Source organism: Bactrocera neohumeralis, chromosome 2 (assembly GCF_024586455.1).
Source record: "Bactrocera neohumeralis isolate Rockhampton chromosome 2, APGP_CSIRO_Bneo_wtdbg2-racon-allhic-juicebox.fasta_v2, whole genome shotgun sequence".
Taxonomy (NCBI): domain Eukaryota; kingdom Metazoa; phylum Arthropoda; class Insecta; order Diptera; family Tephritidae; genus Bactrocera; species Bactrocera neohumeralis.
In genome coordinates this window covers 74724267-74738198 of record NC_065919.1, presented here as the reverse complement: position 1 = coordinate 74738198, position 13932 = coordinate 74724267, and the positions used below count along the sequence as shown (strand labels likewise).

The 13932-nt window shown below is 35.7% G+C and overlaps 1 protein-coding gene across 4 annotated transcripts in view; it reads right to left on the bottom strand.

Annotated features, from left to right (window-relative positions):
* The window catches only part of LOC126755964 (uncharacterized), a 515745-nt gene that overhangs the window by 249567 nt on the left and 252246 nt on the right, over nucleotides 1-13932 (bottom strand). For all 4 annotated transcript variants that reach the window (XM_050468716.1, XM_050468724.1, XM_050468708.1 and 1 more), the window contains one exon: nucleotides 2755-4519. In XM_050468716.1, the coding sequence (XP_050324673.1) occupies nucleotides 2755-3520 (766 nt within the window). In that variant the 5' untranslated portion in view covers nucleotides 3521-4519. The remainder of the gene's footprint in view (nucleotides 1-2754; nucleotides 4520-13932) is intronic.

Sequence of the window (13932 nt, the reverse complement as noted above, 5' to 3'; positions counted from 1 at the left end):
GTGCAGGTCATACAAAATCCATTGCTACCTAGTAAACTATGAACGCAAACTGATATTGCAAGATCGTCACGGGACCTTCCGTAAGATTGGAACAACTATAGGTATTAGTGGGACCAGTATATATTCAATATTGCATGCACAGTTGACTTAAGAAATTTGTTCACGTTGGATCCCACTCACGCAATCGCTTAAATAAAGCCGTTGTTGTTGTAGTGGCAGAAAAAATTCCTGAAGTAATTTCAAGTCATTGTGTCGCGCTGACAGTCCCTGGCTGGATAAAAATTCGGACCTGAGCCGATTACTTAGACCCACTGTCGTGGGAACAAAAAAGATTCGTGTCGATTGGCCGAGAGAAAAGTGTAAAAAGTACAATAGAACTGCTTCGAAACTTTTTGACAGCATGACCATTATAACAACGCCGAACAGTAAATTCTACACAACTCTTTGTTCGCCAATTTTCTTTCAGGAAACCAGGAACACCGACCACCGAAGACGGACCACTCTTCACCATGACAATGCAAGCTCTCACCCAACTATGAAAGGGTGAGTTAAAATCAGGTAATATGTAGGTTGCTATATATATTTCTGGCCTAATAATCTAATCATATTTATGAACGAAAATGTTTTTTTTGTCGATTGCTCATACTCATAGATCCATGATTCGTCATCTGTGACGATCTTATAAACGACTTTTGAAGCACCGCGATCGTATTTTTTCAGCATTTCTTTACACCAATCCACACGAGCCTTTTTTTGAGCGATTGTCACATTGTGCGGGATCCAACTAGAACAAACCTTTTGTACGGCCAGGTGTTCATGCAATATCGAATGTATGCTGGTGGGAGAAATGCATAGGCATGCCTCTATCTGAAGGTATGTTACATGACGGTCTTGCATTATCAGTTCATATACGGCATCGATGCTTTTTGGCACAACGGCTGTTTTTGGACGACCTTAACGGAATTCGTCTTTGAGCGAGCGTTGGCCACGATTGAATTCGTCGTACCAGTTTTTCACAGTGCTATAGGATGGTGCTTCATAGCCATACAAAGATATTAGTTCATCGATGCACTCTTGTCGTGATAATCCACGTCGAAAGTTGTGAAAAATGATCGCACGAAAATGTTCACGAGTTAATTCCATTTCTTGGCCGAGATGAATTTTTTAATTCCCTGTAAATAAAACAATTCACAATTAAATGACAAAACGTTCTGAGTGATGTTATGCTAAAAAATGTCAAACTTTCCAATGGAAATGTCAGATTGCACCTGGCAACACTTAGTGTTGCCCTTGGCCAGAATATATATAGCAGCCCTAGTATTGTATATGAGCACTCTACAAAGGAAAATGCGGACTATTGCTTTTAACGTAGCAAGTTTCGACTATGTACTGCTATGGGAATTTTTGTGGTCTCCTGAACTAGCAAAAATAATGTACTTTAAATTACATTTATTTCAATGAGACTATCGTAAATACCGCTGGTATGTGTCCTGGATAAATTCTATCGTACTGAATCAATTCAAAATACAAGTTAGTCTTTATAGACAGAGAGTTAGAGAACTTTATATAAATATATTTATTTGGCTAAATCACACATACTATGTGTTGACTTAAATTCGATAAAGTAATCAGAACCTTATACCTGATAGCTCGCAATCGCTGGTTGTGTGCCGGATAAAGTCTATAGTACTGAACGAATTGAAAATATAAATTAGTATTTTTACTAAGAGATATTTTTCTACTCCGAATGGGTTAATTAAACAACCTTGTGTTTATTTATTGAATCGATATTGTTTATTTATTTTAGATGTGAATAGTTGATAAAACTAAACGATGGGGAACTAAGTTCAGAATAGGTGAAATTCAAGTATTTTTAATTACACTAAGCAACAAATCTAAATGAAATATTTACGTCTGATGTGCTAAGAGTTATGTAGGGTATTTGATTCTGATAACGCATTTGAGTTCAAAAATTGTTCAACCAACTTCCAACTATTTTCAACCCGCACTCCTTTACTACAACACATTGAATCTTACGTGTTAGGAAACCGAAATTATCAAGACACATAATATTAGATTAGGTTAGGTTAGATTAAACTGGTAGGCCAAAAAGCTTCGCAAATACCAGTTTTGGTACTTTACGATACTAGATGGAGTTCAGTTCTTTGGTTGAAGAGAAGTAGTCATCATTTAGGATGCCTGCGCTTGCCGCGAATTTTAGCAGATTCTGCGACTTCACTATCGATACCTCATATAGTGTATCATACCATGGAGACCCCAAATGCTTATAGCCGCTTATAATATTGCAGTCGCAAAATGACTGTAAACTGTTGTTATTTAATTTTCTTATTCTTATTATTTTCTATAAATGTGTAAGATTCTCGAGGAAAATTAGCTACTTAACCAATTCTCAACAGTTTCAAGTGGAAAGTATTACTCAAAATATAAAGATTGGCCTTCGGAGCTTTTGATACAATCTATCGGAATAATATTTTTACAAATAACGAGCGGATTCAAAAGAAATCTTCATGACCGTTTATTGATAGAGAAAACATATTTATAAGGAGGAGACGCATTTTCGGAACTTTGAAGAACAGATGAAGAAAGATTCGGCAACATCTGTTTCTAACGAATGTAGTCCTTATTTTTTGGACATTTGCCATCTGCAATACCAGATGTCACATAAAATGAATCTGGCAAAAGTTTAACTCCAACTCTTATATGTATATATGTATAGTGCAAGCCATCACTTACCGCTTGGAACATGCTGCAGGGCGAACAGCAACAGGACGCTGAAGAGGCGTGTGTAACCGGCGAAGGATTTCGGTTGTTGTTGCATTAGCTGCCGCTGATGCTGTCTGCTGTTGTTGCTGCAACCGTTATGCATTCGTGTTGCTGTGATGTTGTTGCTGCTAATTTTACTGCAACTATTGCGCTCACCTAACGGCATGCACACCAGAGTGAGCTGTTGATGCCGTTGCAACTGATGCCGCCGTGATTGGACGCTATTTACATTTGTGGTAAAAGTGGTCGTGGTGGTGGTGGTGATGGTAGCGACGCTTTTGGTGACTGCCTTGCGCTTTTCCACTTCTTCTAGCGAGTGTTGCAAGTTGTTGCTGTCATACATTTTGGAGGTGGTGGAGTTGTGTGTTGGTTTTTGTTGTTGCTTCTGTTCTGCTTGTGCTGCAAGTAATTCGTCGGTGTTGCAGCCACCAACACCGTTACAATTTATGTCAGCTGCGCGCAACTCTTGTTGCTGCTGTATTTGTTTTTGTTGTGGTTGTTGCTGCTGCTGCTGGTGTTGGCCGTGGTGGGGTATGGCGTGTGCGCGTGTGGCACGCTGTTGCGTCGACATCAATTTGCAACTTTTCACTTTTGCGTATTTTTCGCTGCCGTTGCCGCTGTCGTTGTTGCAACCGCTGATGGATGCTGCCAGATGTCCTACTCTTTGTTGTTGTTTTTGTTCTTGTTTTTGTATTTGTGAATTTATGCCATTTAGTCTATGAGCGGCGCACGTCATTTTTGTTGTTCACACAGCAGGCGGTCGCTGGCTCACTCACCCCTCAGCCCCTCTCGGCCGCACTTGGCGCTCACTTGCTGTCGAGCAGGCTGCACGCCGCTTCAATTTGCCGACAAATGAAACTTTGTCACGCTAACTTTGCCACGCTTTTCGCTACTCTCGGCTGCTTATCTATTCTCAACTCTCGGTTTTTTTCTTTCGCTTAATTTGTTTTTGCTTTTTTTTTATTTCACTTTTAGTTTAGTTTAGTTTTGTATCGCCACTCGTTCACTGTGATTATTATTTGTGTTCTTTTTGTTGTAGTTGTTGTTATTGTTGCAGTATATCTGTAGTTTTGGGCTAAATGCGATTTTCTCGTCGTTTCTCAAGTTGAAAACTGCAATTTTAAGTGCATTGAATTAATTATTCGATTGCACTGTGCCACAGCAGAGCCGCTGCCGCTGCCACATGCGGCCGGAATGTTGCATGCACGCGCCCTTTGTTGCAACTTGGTTTTGCACTTTTCTTTATTTGCTATTTTTCTCTAACTTACTTTTCGATTATCGATTAGTTGCTGTTGTAGTTGTTGTTATTGCAAATGTAAACTTTCGTCACTTTTTTTCTCTTTTTCGCTTTCTTTTTGGGTGCACTTTGTCGATTTTACTTTTGGAACTAAATTTTAATTACTTCAAATGTTGCACGATTTCTGCAAATTCTTTTCCTTTCTTATTCTTCTTCTTCAACTTGCATTCACTTGCCACAAAGTATTCAACGATTGATCAACTATAACCAGTAGAGTAGTCTGAGTAAGTGATTTGATTCACTGTGTATTCACTGTGTATCTGTGTCCGTGTGCATGTAACTGTGTGTGTGTTTTGTGTGCTGAAGGAAAAAAGTTCCACTTTATTGGCAGTTTGTCTGAAACTTTTATGGAAAGTAGCCCTCTTGTTGCGCTCGACGTCGAATTTGGCGGAGTAGTCGACCCGCTTAGCAATGCTCTCAAGTGTTCTCTGCGTTAATCTGTAAATAAAGGGAGAAGAAGTGGAGAGTATAAGCCTTAGTCTTTGCGGAAATTTTCACGTGATTTTTTTCTTATTCTAAAGAAAAGAATTATGGACTCTAGAAGCTTTTGAGTTAAAAATGCAAGCACTTCGTCGAAAGCTACTCGAGAAATCCAAGTTAAATAAGGGAAAGAAATTGTAGTGGACTTGTAAGAATATATTGAATAATAAATTCAAAACCAGTTGAGAATTTCTAGAGCACTGATTCTTATTCAGTGAAGTTGTTTATACAGTTGAGTGGGAATATAACAAAATAACTCCACTCGTCTTTGTTTGGCCTCTTAACATACATAAATGTACTCATATAAATATTAAATGATTAAAAATTAAATGATCTTTCCAACATCATATTTCATTACTTTAGTAACGACAAAATCATATATTGAACAACTTTGTTAATCAGCCTTAGAAATAGTAAAATATAAAGACATTCAATAAAAAGCTATATAACGGGTGATCCAAGTAGAGGTACTTTTTTATGTATGGCCTTTTTTTGACAGACCACGTGCGATCAAGTTGTTATTTTTCAGTATTGTTTGGCATTTCATCATGGAAAGTCTTACGCCTAAGTAACACTTTTTCAAATCGTCAGAAGTCGTTCAACCTTATTACGCAAATTCACGTTCTGTAAAGAATGTGTTTCGCGCGCTTCGTTCAACTTATGGTAAATAGGTTTAATCGAGTTACAGAGCCGACCATTCGCAAGACCATCACCCATTTTCAAACCCAGCATTCATTATTGGATAATATTCGATCGAATAGACCATGTCCAGCACGCAGTGACTAAACTAAAGCAGCCGTAGCTGAGAGTGTACACGAAGACCATGGAGAGTCGATTCGGCGCCATTCGCAGCAACTCGACTGACGAATGAAACGACTTGGCACATTTTACGTTGAGATCTTAAATTGAAAGCGTACAAAATACAGCTTGTTCAAGAACTGAAGCCGCTTCGATTTAGGTCATGGAGCAAAACATCACGCGTGTCATTCGCCAGTTACCAGTCGAAATTCTAGAACGAGTCATCGAAAATTGGACTTAATGGATGGACCATCTAAGGTGTAACTGCGCCCAACATTTTAAAGAGATATTCTTTAAAAAATAAATACCAAAGAATGTTCTTTCGAATGATAATAAACATTCCTCATTAAATGAACGACACAGTGCCACCTGGCGTAAATCTTTTATCTTTTATGCCATTATTTAATCGGATTGGGTTCTGCTCTGCTATGGAAAAATCAAGTGGATTCTTTACTTAGTATGTAAAGTGATTTAGAGCAACCGAATGCTAAACAGATGATTATTGTCTATACAGTAACAAGAAGAAATCAACCTCAACAACCACAAAACCGGCTCTTATGGTTTTTATATCATATTTTAATTGTTCAGCCAGTATTTGTCAGATATTCATCCGCTTTAGCTAAATGTCCACGAAAGAAGATCACAAGAATCGAACAGAACACCCAACTAAAAAATGTTTCTCTTTTCAATAATCAGCATGCCCTTGGTGTTTTGCAAGCTGACCGAGTTTGGCTTTGGAAGTGGGTTCGATCTCGGTTATGTTTGAATTTCCCTTGGCTTTCAAAAGAAATTTGTTGAAATTCGCTGAATATGTAGATTTTTAGTGGATTAATATATTTCTTAATGAATTCTGATTATTCTCATTCTTACAACGTTTGTTCCAAAGTAAACAGGACTTAAAAAAAAATCAATTTATTTTATTCAAAATAGTCTCCTTTTGCTTCAATACAGCTTTTGCACGGTCCAAAAGCATGTCGAACGAGTGTTTTAGTTCGTAGGCCGGTATGGCGGCCAGTATGCCGGTGCAAGCCTTTTAAATGGCTTCTACGTCTGCATAACGCTTTTCATATCAGGTGAATGAGGGGAGTGGTGGATCGCCCTTCGAATGTTGGATTCTTAGCAAGTTAATCAAGACGCCATATGATTAGAAGCAGTCAGATACATTGAAAAGCTAGGAAATTAGGTATGATATGGTTGAAGCCAAAATTACTTGAAAGACGATTTTGCTAATTACAAATGTTGATTGAACGCTACAAAAAAGGGATGTTTTTTCCAAAATTTTGTGACTGAGTATAAAAAATAGATCCATTACGACAACACTAAAAATATTAACTCGTATGTGAAGCCTGCTGCCAACCAGCCAAATCTACAACAAAATCGAATAATCACGACGCCAAAGTATTGGTCTATAGTTGGTGGGATCGGAAGAGGGTGATATATTATCTACTTCTAAAACCGGGTGAGCTTATTAAAACTCTGTTAACAACAACTCATCAAATTGAATTTAGTGTTTGCAGAAAAATTATCAAATTTGCGACTAGATACCAGACAATAATTTTTCATCATGACAACGTCAACCTTATATTATGAGGCTATAAACTATTTGGAAATCAGCGGGTTGGCAGACCTTGGCACCACTTACATGTTCCGGTCGATGCAAAACAGCCTTACTGGAATACGATTCACATTTAAATAGAGTAGCAAGTCTTTTAAGGATTGAATACAGAAAGATATGAAAGTGTTATAGCTTCAGATGGGTAAAACTTTGAATAATACCATTGTATATATTTTTGTAAAATAAAGTTCCAAAATGTGAAGAAAAAAAGCACGAATATGTTTATAGACCCAATATACAGTACCTGTCCAATAAATTACGAACGAACAAAAAAATTATCCGGAGTTCTAACTTTAATCATTTATAAAAACATAAATATTTGGCGTATTAAAAAAAAGAATTATTTTTTATATGCTATATACATTAAACTTAAATTATCATATTTTTGTATTGAATCATATTCAATACTATTAAATTATATTAAAAATATTAAATTTTTGTTTTCGTTCGTAATTTATTGGACAGGTACTGTATATAGTTATAAAATCCAAATTTGTGTCTTTCACTACCTCACTACACTCTTAAACGCTTCAACACTGTTCTACAAATTTATCACTACTCTTTTCGTTTAAGTAAAGTTTGCTTTAAAACATTACGTTGTTGATAACCTGTGCAGCCACCATTTACTATTTCATATTCCATATGACGGCGACAATCATTAATATGTATTTGTACATATATGTTATGGCCAATCACATGGCTTCGCTAGTTTTTGTGATAAAAATGCACAATAGCAGAACCAAGGCCTCTGCCAGGCTTTTATTCACATTTATGCTAACCATTTACAAGTTTATACATATGTATGTAAATATATATTGTATATATAGTACAATTTTTTATTTTGTTTGCGTGTAGTGCCAAAAAATCGTTGGAAAAGCGAGCGTTTTTTCGTGGAACTGCGGAGCAAACGAGAAATGCCGAAAAATATATGCTGCAGCCAGCCAGCCTGGGTTTAAGCCAAAAATTAAATAGCACAAAATGCGAATCTGTGCAAAAAAAGCAAAACTCAAAAGATATGCAAAAGCGAAATATAAAAACAACAAATAAGTTGACTAAGCTAAACAAAATGAATGAAGCGAAAAGCAAATGAAAATATTGCAACAGAAAATGTTGCCAGATTGTGTATGCTGTGCCATTTTCGTTGGCAACACACAAAATGCATACACATGATAACAACGAAGAAAATAAAAGCAACAACAATAAAAGCAACAACAAAAATAGTATCGCCAAGCTGATAGAAGGACATGTGTGCAGAATTATGGTATGCTGGAGGAAGAGCTTACATGAGACAAATAAACATGCAGAAAGTAAATGTTGCACATACTTTCGTGCACATGCAACATACATGTTGCTTTAAAATTATTATGTTCTTCAAATTGATAACATGAAAAACTGATGCTGAACTTGGTAGTAAATTCATGTTGCAAGAACAAGTTGAGCAGGTATTCTCAGCAGAGTCATTAGTCGGTATTTCGATTAAATAGAATTTTATGAAAAAAATGATGGGACGAAAATATTAAAAAAAAATTTTTTTTTTGAGTTTCATTCCTTCCTTACTTTAAAAAAATAGAGATCAAAAATGGCGAACCATAAAATTTGTAGGAAGTTTAGACAACCGCACTCATCTAACACAAAAAAAAAACAATTTTGCTGACCTTCCATGCCAGCCAAAACAACCTGTTCGCATGAGTAGCTGCCACAAACTAAATACGCCACACTCCGTCCACCATTAGTAGAGTCCACTATTGTTTTGATTTGCGTGACTCACCCGCTCTCACTAGAGACTATTGGCGTAAGTCCCAAAATATTGTGGCATCACTCACTCAAGAATTTTGTTATTTCGCACAAAACACCGCCTTCCCTTTTCCAACTTTGCTTTCAAGCACTTAACTTTCTTCAGCCAAAGCACTTACACTTTTGCCACGACACTTGTTGAATTAAACTGCGCTCTCATTCGCTAAGCTAGATATCTGCGTACGTTCAATTATGTATGCCGTAGCACAATGGCAACGCGACGCTGTTGAACTTCACCGAGCGGTTGCTACAGCGATACTGAGGTAACAGAAGGGTGGTTGACACATATATGAAAATGAGAAAATCCACATCAATCGAGTTTTGAAATCAACCTTATCGCTCGTTTGTAATTCACATGCGCAGACAGCAGATTTGCACAAAGTAGCGCCGTGAAGTATGCAATACACACAAGGGTGGTTGTTTTTTGGCGTTTTTTGCAGAACAGCTGATGAGTTTATCAACAGTGTGGTGAATTTCGACTTCTACTGGTGTAAAAGGCCTTTATGTTATCAGTTTATTTGAGTATAGCAGCATTGAGTAGCATTTTATTATGGTTTTATGCAGATTCTTAGCGTAGTTGGCTAGTAAAAAAGGAGCGAGGCTATATTAAAAGAAACATTGTTTGAGCGATTCTTGAAAGAGACTTGCAGTGGTTTCAAGAGTGAACATTTCAAACTAATATAAGGGCGAATAAAGAGAACTAAAGAGGTACAACGCTTCAATTCAAAAAGAACTACATAATAATAAATAAATAAATTGTTTTCGAACTACTTTATAGTAAAGATGGGAAAAGTTGCAATTTTAAGCTTATTGGAACGTGAAAAAGTAGACCTTTTTCACTCCCAAGGACTATTCAATCGAAACATTGCTAAACAGATAAAACGCAGCTCCAAAACCTTATATTTAACGGATTCAGAGGCATAAAGGACAAAAACAATACCTAAGCAATCAGAATGCAAAATTGTTAGAATTGCTTCAAATTCGACTAAGTCTGCAACCAAAATTTAGGAATTAAAAGCGAGACTTTCAACTATTTGGCGTACAATTAGAAATTCAGAACACATAAAGCATCTAAAAATCAAGAAAACCCCCCTCTGAATGAACTATGCAAAGAAAAACGGCTTCCTATCGCGAAAGAATATATGAAGCGGACTGTTCAATCTGACACTCGACTTGACATTGAGTTGTCTCTACTGATGAAAAACTTTTTATTTTAGATTGCCCTGATGGAGTCATGGTGTGGGGTGCCATTACATTTTATGAAAGAATTGACTTGATTTTTAACGATCAGAAGATGAACTACGATCGTTTTAAATCATTGTTGGAGTGCGTATTTCCAAAATTAAATGATCTCTTCGGAATAATTCCTTGGATTTTTCAACAAGACAATGTTCCTATTCATAACGCTCAAGTAGAAAAGTCATTTATTATGAGTCAAAACGTGAATGTCACGACATGTTCACCATATTCTCGAGATCTAAGCTAATTGAAAATGTTTAGGGCTACTATACTTGAATGAAGTTATTACTAACAAAGGAAGCAGTACTCACTACTGAAGCAAGATTTTTTGAATTTTTCATAAATATTAACATGAACTAAAATTGAAGTTAAAAAAAAAATACTTTTCTTATAAAAATTTCAAAGTGTCTATTCTAATGACCAAGAAAAAGTCATATTTTTTTCAGTCGGTTTAAGAAAATGTTTGAAAACACACAATTTTGTTAAGTTTGAGTAATCATTTGAATATTAAATTTAAAGCACCGTTAAGTACCCAATGTGTTGCATATCAACTTTTTTATCAATGATCATTAAAATAATAAATATTAAAAGAATTGTAATGCAAGTAAACGTTTATCTAACCTAATGACCAGCAATGTATTTGATAAAGAAAATATAAATATTTTCTTACAAACTATAATTTTTGATTGTATATGTATATACTCTTTTTAACAGTTGGCAACCCTATCTCAAATATTAATTTTCCAAAATTGGCTATGCTACCCGATTTTACAGAAATTTACCATATAATACCCTATTGATAAGTAAGATTTCGGTTAGAGTTGCCAACTTTAAAAAATAACATATTTATACAGATAATCAAAAATATATATTTTGTTAAATATATCAAATGTTTTCTATAAATACTTTTTCAGTTTAATATATTATTTACCTATACCTTTTTATACATGAACCTAACCTTTTCTATTAAATACTTTTTCAGTTTCAGCTAAATATTCGGTTATTTACCTATACCTTTTTATACATGAACCTAACCTTTTCTAATTTAACATGTGATAAATATTGTAAGAAATATTGTATTGAAGTTCATTCGATTTTCTAGTACTTATACCGTTCAAGTATGATGAGTAACGTGTGGACAATATTTCTAAGCTTCCCATGTGACCCTTATGTATGTATGCTGTTATATGTACTTACATCTGATCTGACGCTAAATTAGCTCATATATTCCGAATTAAAAAGTACCAAAAATTAACTTTTCCGACAAAAATCAATTTTTAACCAAACTTTCTAAAATACTATTCATCCATTATCCGATAGCTGCATATTCTTCTTTGCAATATCACATCCGGTCTAATAATATTCCATCTTGGAACCCATTTCGGCCCTATACTATCTCGCAATATTATATCATCGCTTAAGTTGCTCTATACGCTGTAATTGTTTTTTTTTTTTTGTAAAATTTAAACTAACCTAACTTAGAACTTTTTTTAATAATATTTAATACCAGCATCGGCTAACAGAGTGAAATTTTGGTAACTACAAACAAATTTCACATTAATATTTCATAAGTACCTTTTAATTCACTCTAACCTTAATTACATCCTTAAGAAATTTACATAATTTTTGTGATTCACCAAAATCAACCGTTATATAAAAATCCACTCTAAACATTTAAAAGCAGAAAATGTGAATGTATTAAAATAAATTAATGAAACAACATTTATTGCCACAAGGCGGCCCACACACAAGTCCGAAGGCGAAGCGAAGCAAATCAACGCAGAAAAGAGAAGAAGCAGAGAGAGCATCGAAAGGAATGACCGGCAATTTATTTCGCTACGCTTTATTGATTTGTGTAGAAATGCCGCAATTTACATGTTTGCACAAAACAAACACTCACACACACACACACATACAAGCGCGCACATCCATGTCCGGCATTTGTAGATTTATTTGCGCTTATGAACCAGCATAAAAACGCTTAAATGGCGCATCGAGGAAAAAGGAAATATTTACCTATCCCTTTGGCAGCGCATATCCTACTCTCCGAGTTATGAGGCCACAATCGAAGAGGTAGATTTGAAATTTATATGCCAAGCGATTATGATGCATGAACGCCAAGAAGATAGGCTACAAGCAAAGACGAAGCGGCGTTTGGACGACAGCACATCAATAAACGTATACAATGTTTGGCTGGAGCAGCGGTGGGTCGGAAAGGACAACTTTGGATGAATGCCATTGAACATATTTGACCAACGGTTCAACGGCTGGTTGTTTGTTTTGCCTTAGCCTAGGTGGAGTAACAGTAATATAGCACATGTTTAAGAAAAAGAACTAGTTCAGTAGTAATGGAAATTGTGACTGGTTAGAGACTAGTGAAAAATTATATAGATATGAAATTGTGGATGCAAGTGTTGGTCAAGCTTTCATAAACACTTGGCGGCTTATTAAAAAGATCGTATATATTATTTTTGACTAAATTAGATCTCATGAATATCACGTAACCTACATTGGGAGAAATTTTTTTTAATTATTTGAATTTTGAATATCACTGAAAGAATGGTCAAGATTTAAGCTTACACTTCTGTTTAGTAAAAAAGATCCCCGATTTCGTTTTATTCCCAATTTTCAGTTAGAAACCAAATATTTTAATAAATAACGCTCCTATATGTAGGCAACAATTTATTTTAACTAATTTACTGCTAAATTTTCCATATTTTAGTTGAAGATCTGGCTATATATGGGATTCTACTAATGTGCTCGAAAATATTGGGAGAAGAAAATATATGAGTTAAAATATAGGGTCTTATATTACATTATTAAAAAATGGAATAAAATGTTTTGAAAAAGAATTATAAGGATGGAAGCATATTTTTCGATTACAAAAACATCCCCGATTTCCGTGCGGATACTGTTTTCTTTAAAATGAAATCGCTTTTTTTTAATAAACTATGCGCCTAATGGTAGGCACCAATTTTACAAATAGCCTACATTTAGCATAAATTCTGCGATATTGATTGAATACATTAACGATTTAAGCACAAATATTTGTATTTAAAAGTAAAATTGAACTTGAATAATGCTTCGAATGAATAGTGCGCCTAATTGTAGGCATCTTGTTATTAAATTTTTTTTGAAAACAATTGCTAATCGAAAATTAGGTACTTCCAAATAAGCAAATCAAGGATTAGCGCTATAGATTTGAGATAAGTATCAACTGTTGTTGTTGTAGCGGCATAAAACATTCCTGAAGAAATCTGGGACCGTTACGGTTACTTAGACCCGGCGGTCGTGGGAACGCATAAGTATCAACTCCTAGCTCATGCGTCAGCTCCAAGTCAACAGCATAAAACCTTGTAAAACTGTTACTACATTAAACTGGGTTACTTTCCTCGTCGACTTGCAAATCGTTCTTTGGCAAAACAGAACAGCAACAAACAGAGGAATAAAAATCGAAACAAATCGCATATGAAATCAGACGGAATTCGATTGAAAGACGAATGGCTGGCATGGCCAGTGAAAACCAACAAGAAGATGGACATCATAAAGTATACAAAACGATACTGCTGCCAGGCGAATGGCAACAGAAACTCAGACACAGGCGCACACTCGGCATATGTAACGCTTTGCAATGAAGATGTATGAATATGAAGAAGCATAAAATGATAAAAAGATAGACGCATAGCATAGCGTATAGAATGATGGAAATATGAATTTTAAGCAAACAGAGCTGCCGTAGGTTGCACACACACCCAGCGCAGCGGCAGAAGGGACGATTGTTTAAGCTTAGAGGGGGCGAACGGCAACTCTAATGTTCAATTGAGTTGGAAATACTGGTCTGAGGCAAAAGAAAATAAACAAGGACGCACGTGGTTAAACGCTACACAGCACAACGATACAGCGACTAATGCCCCGGACCAGGCGG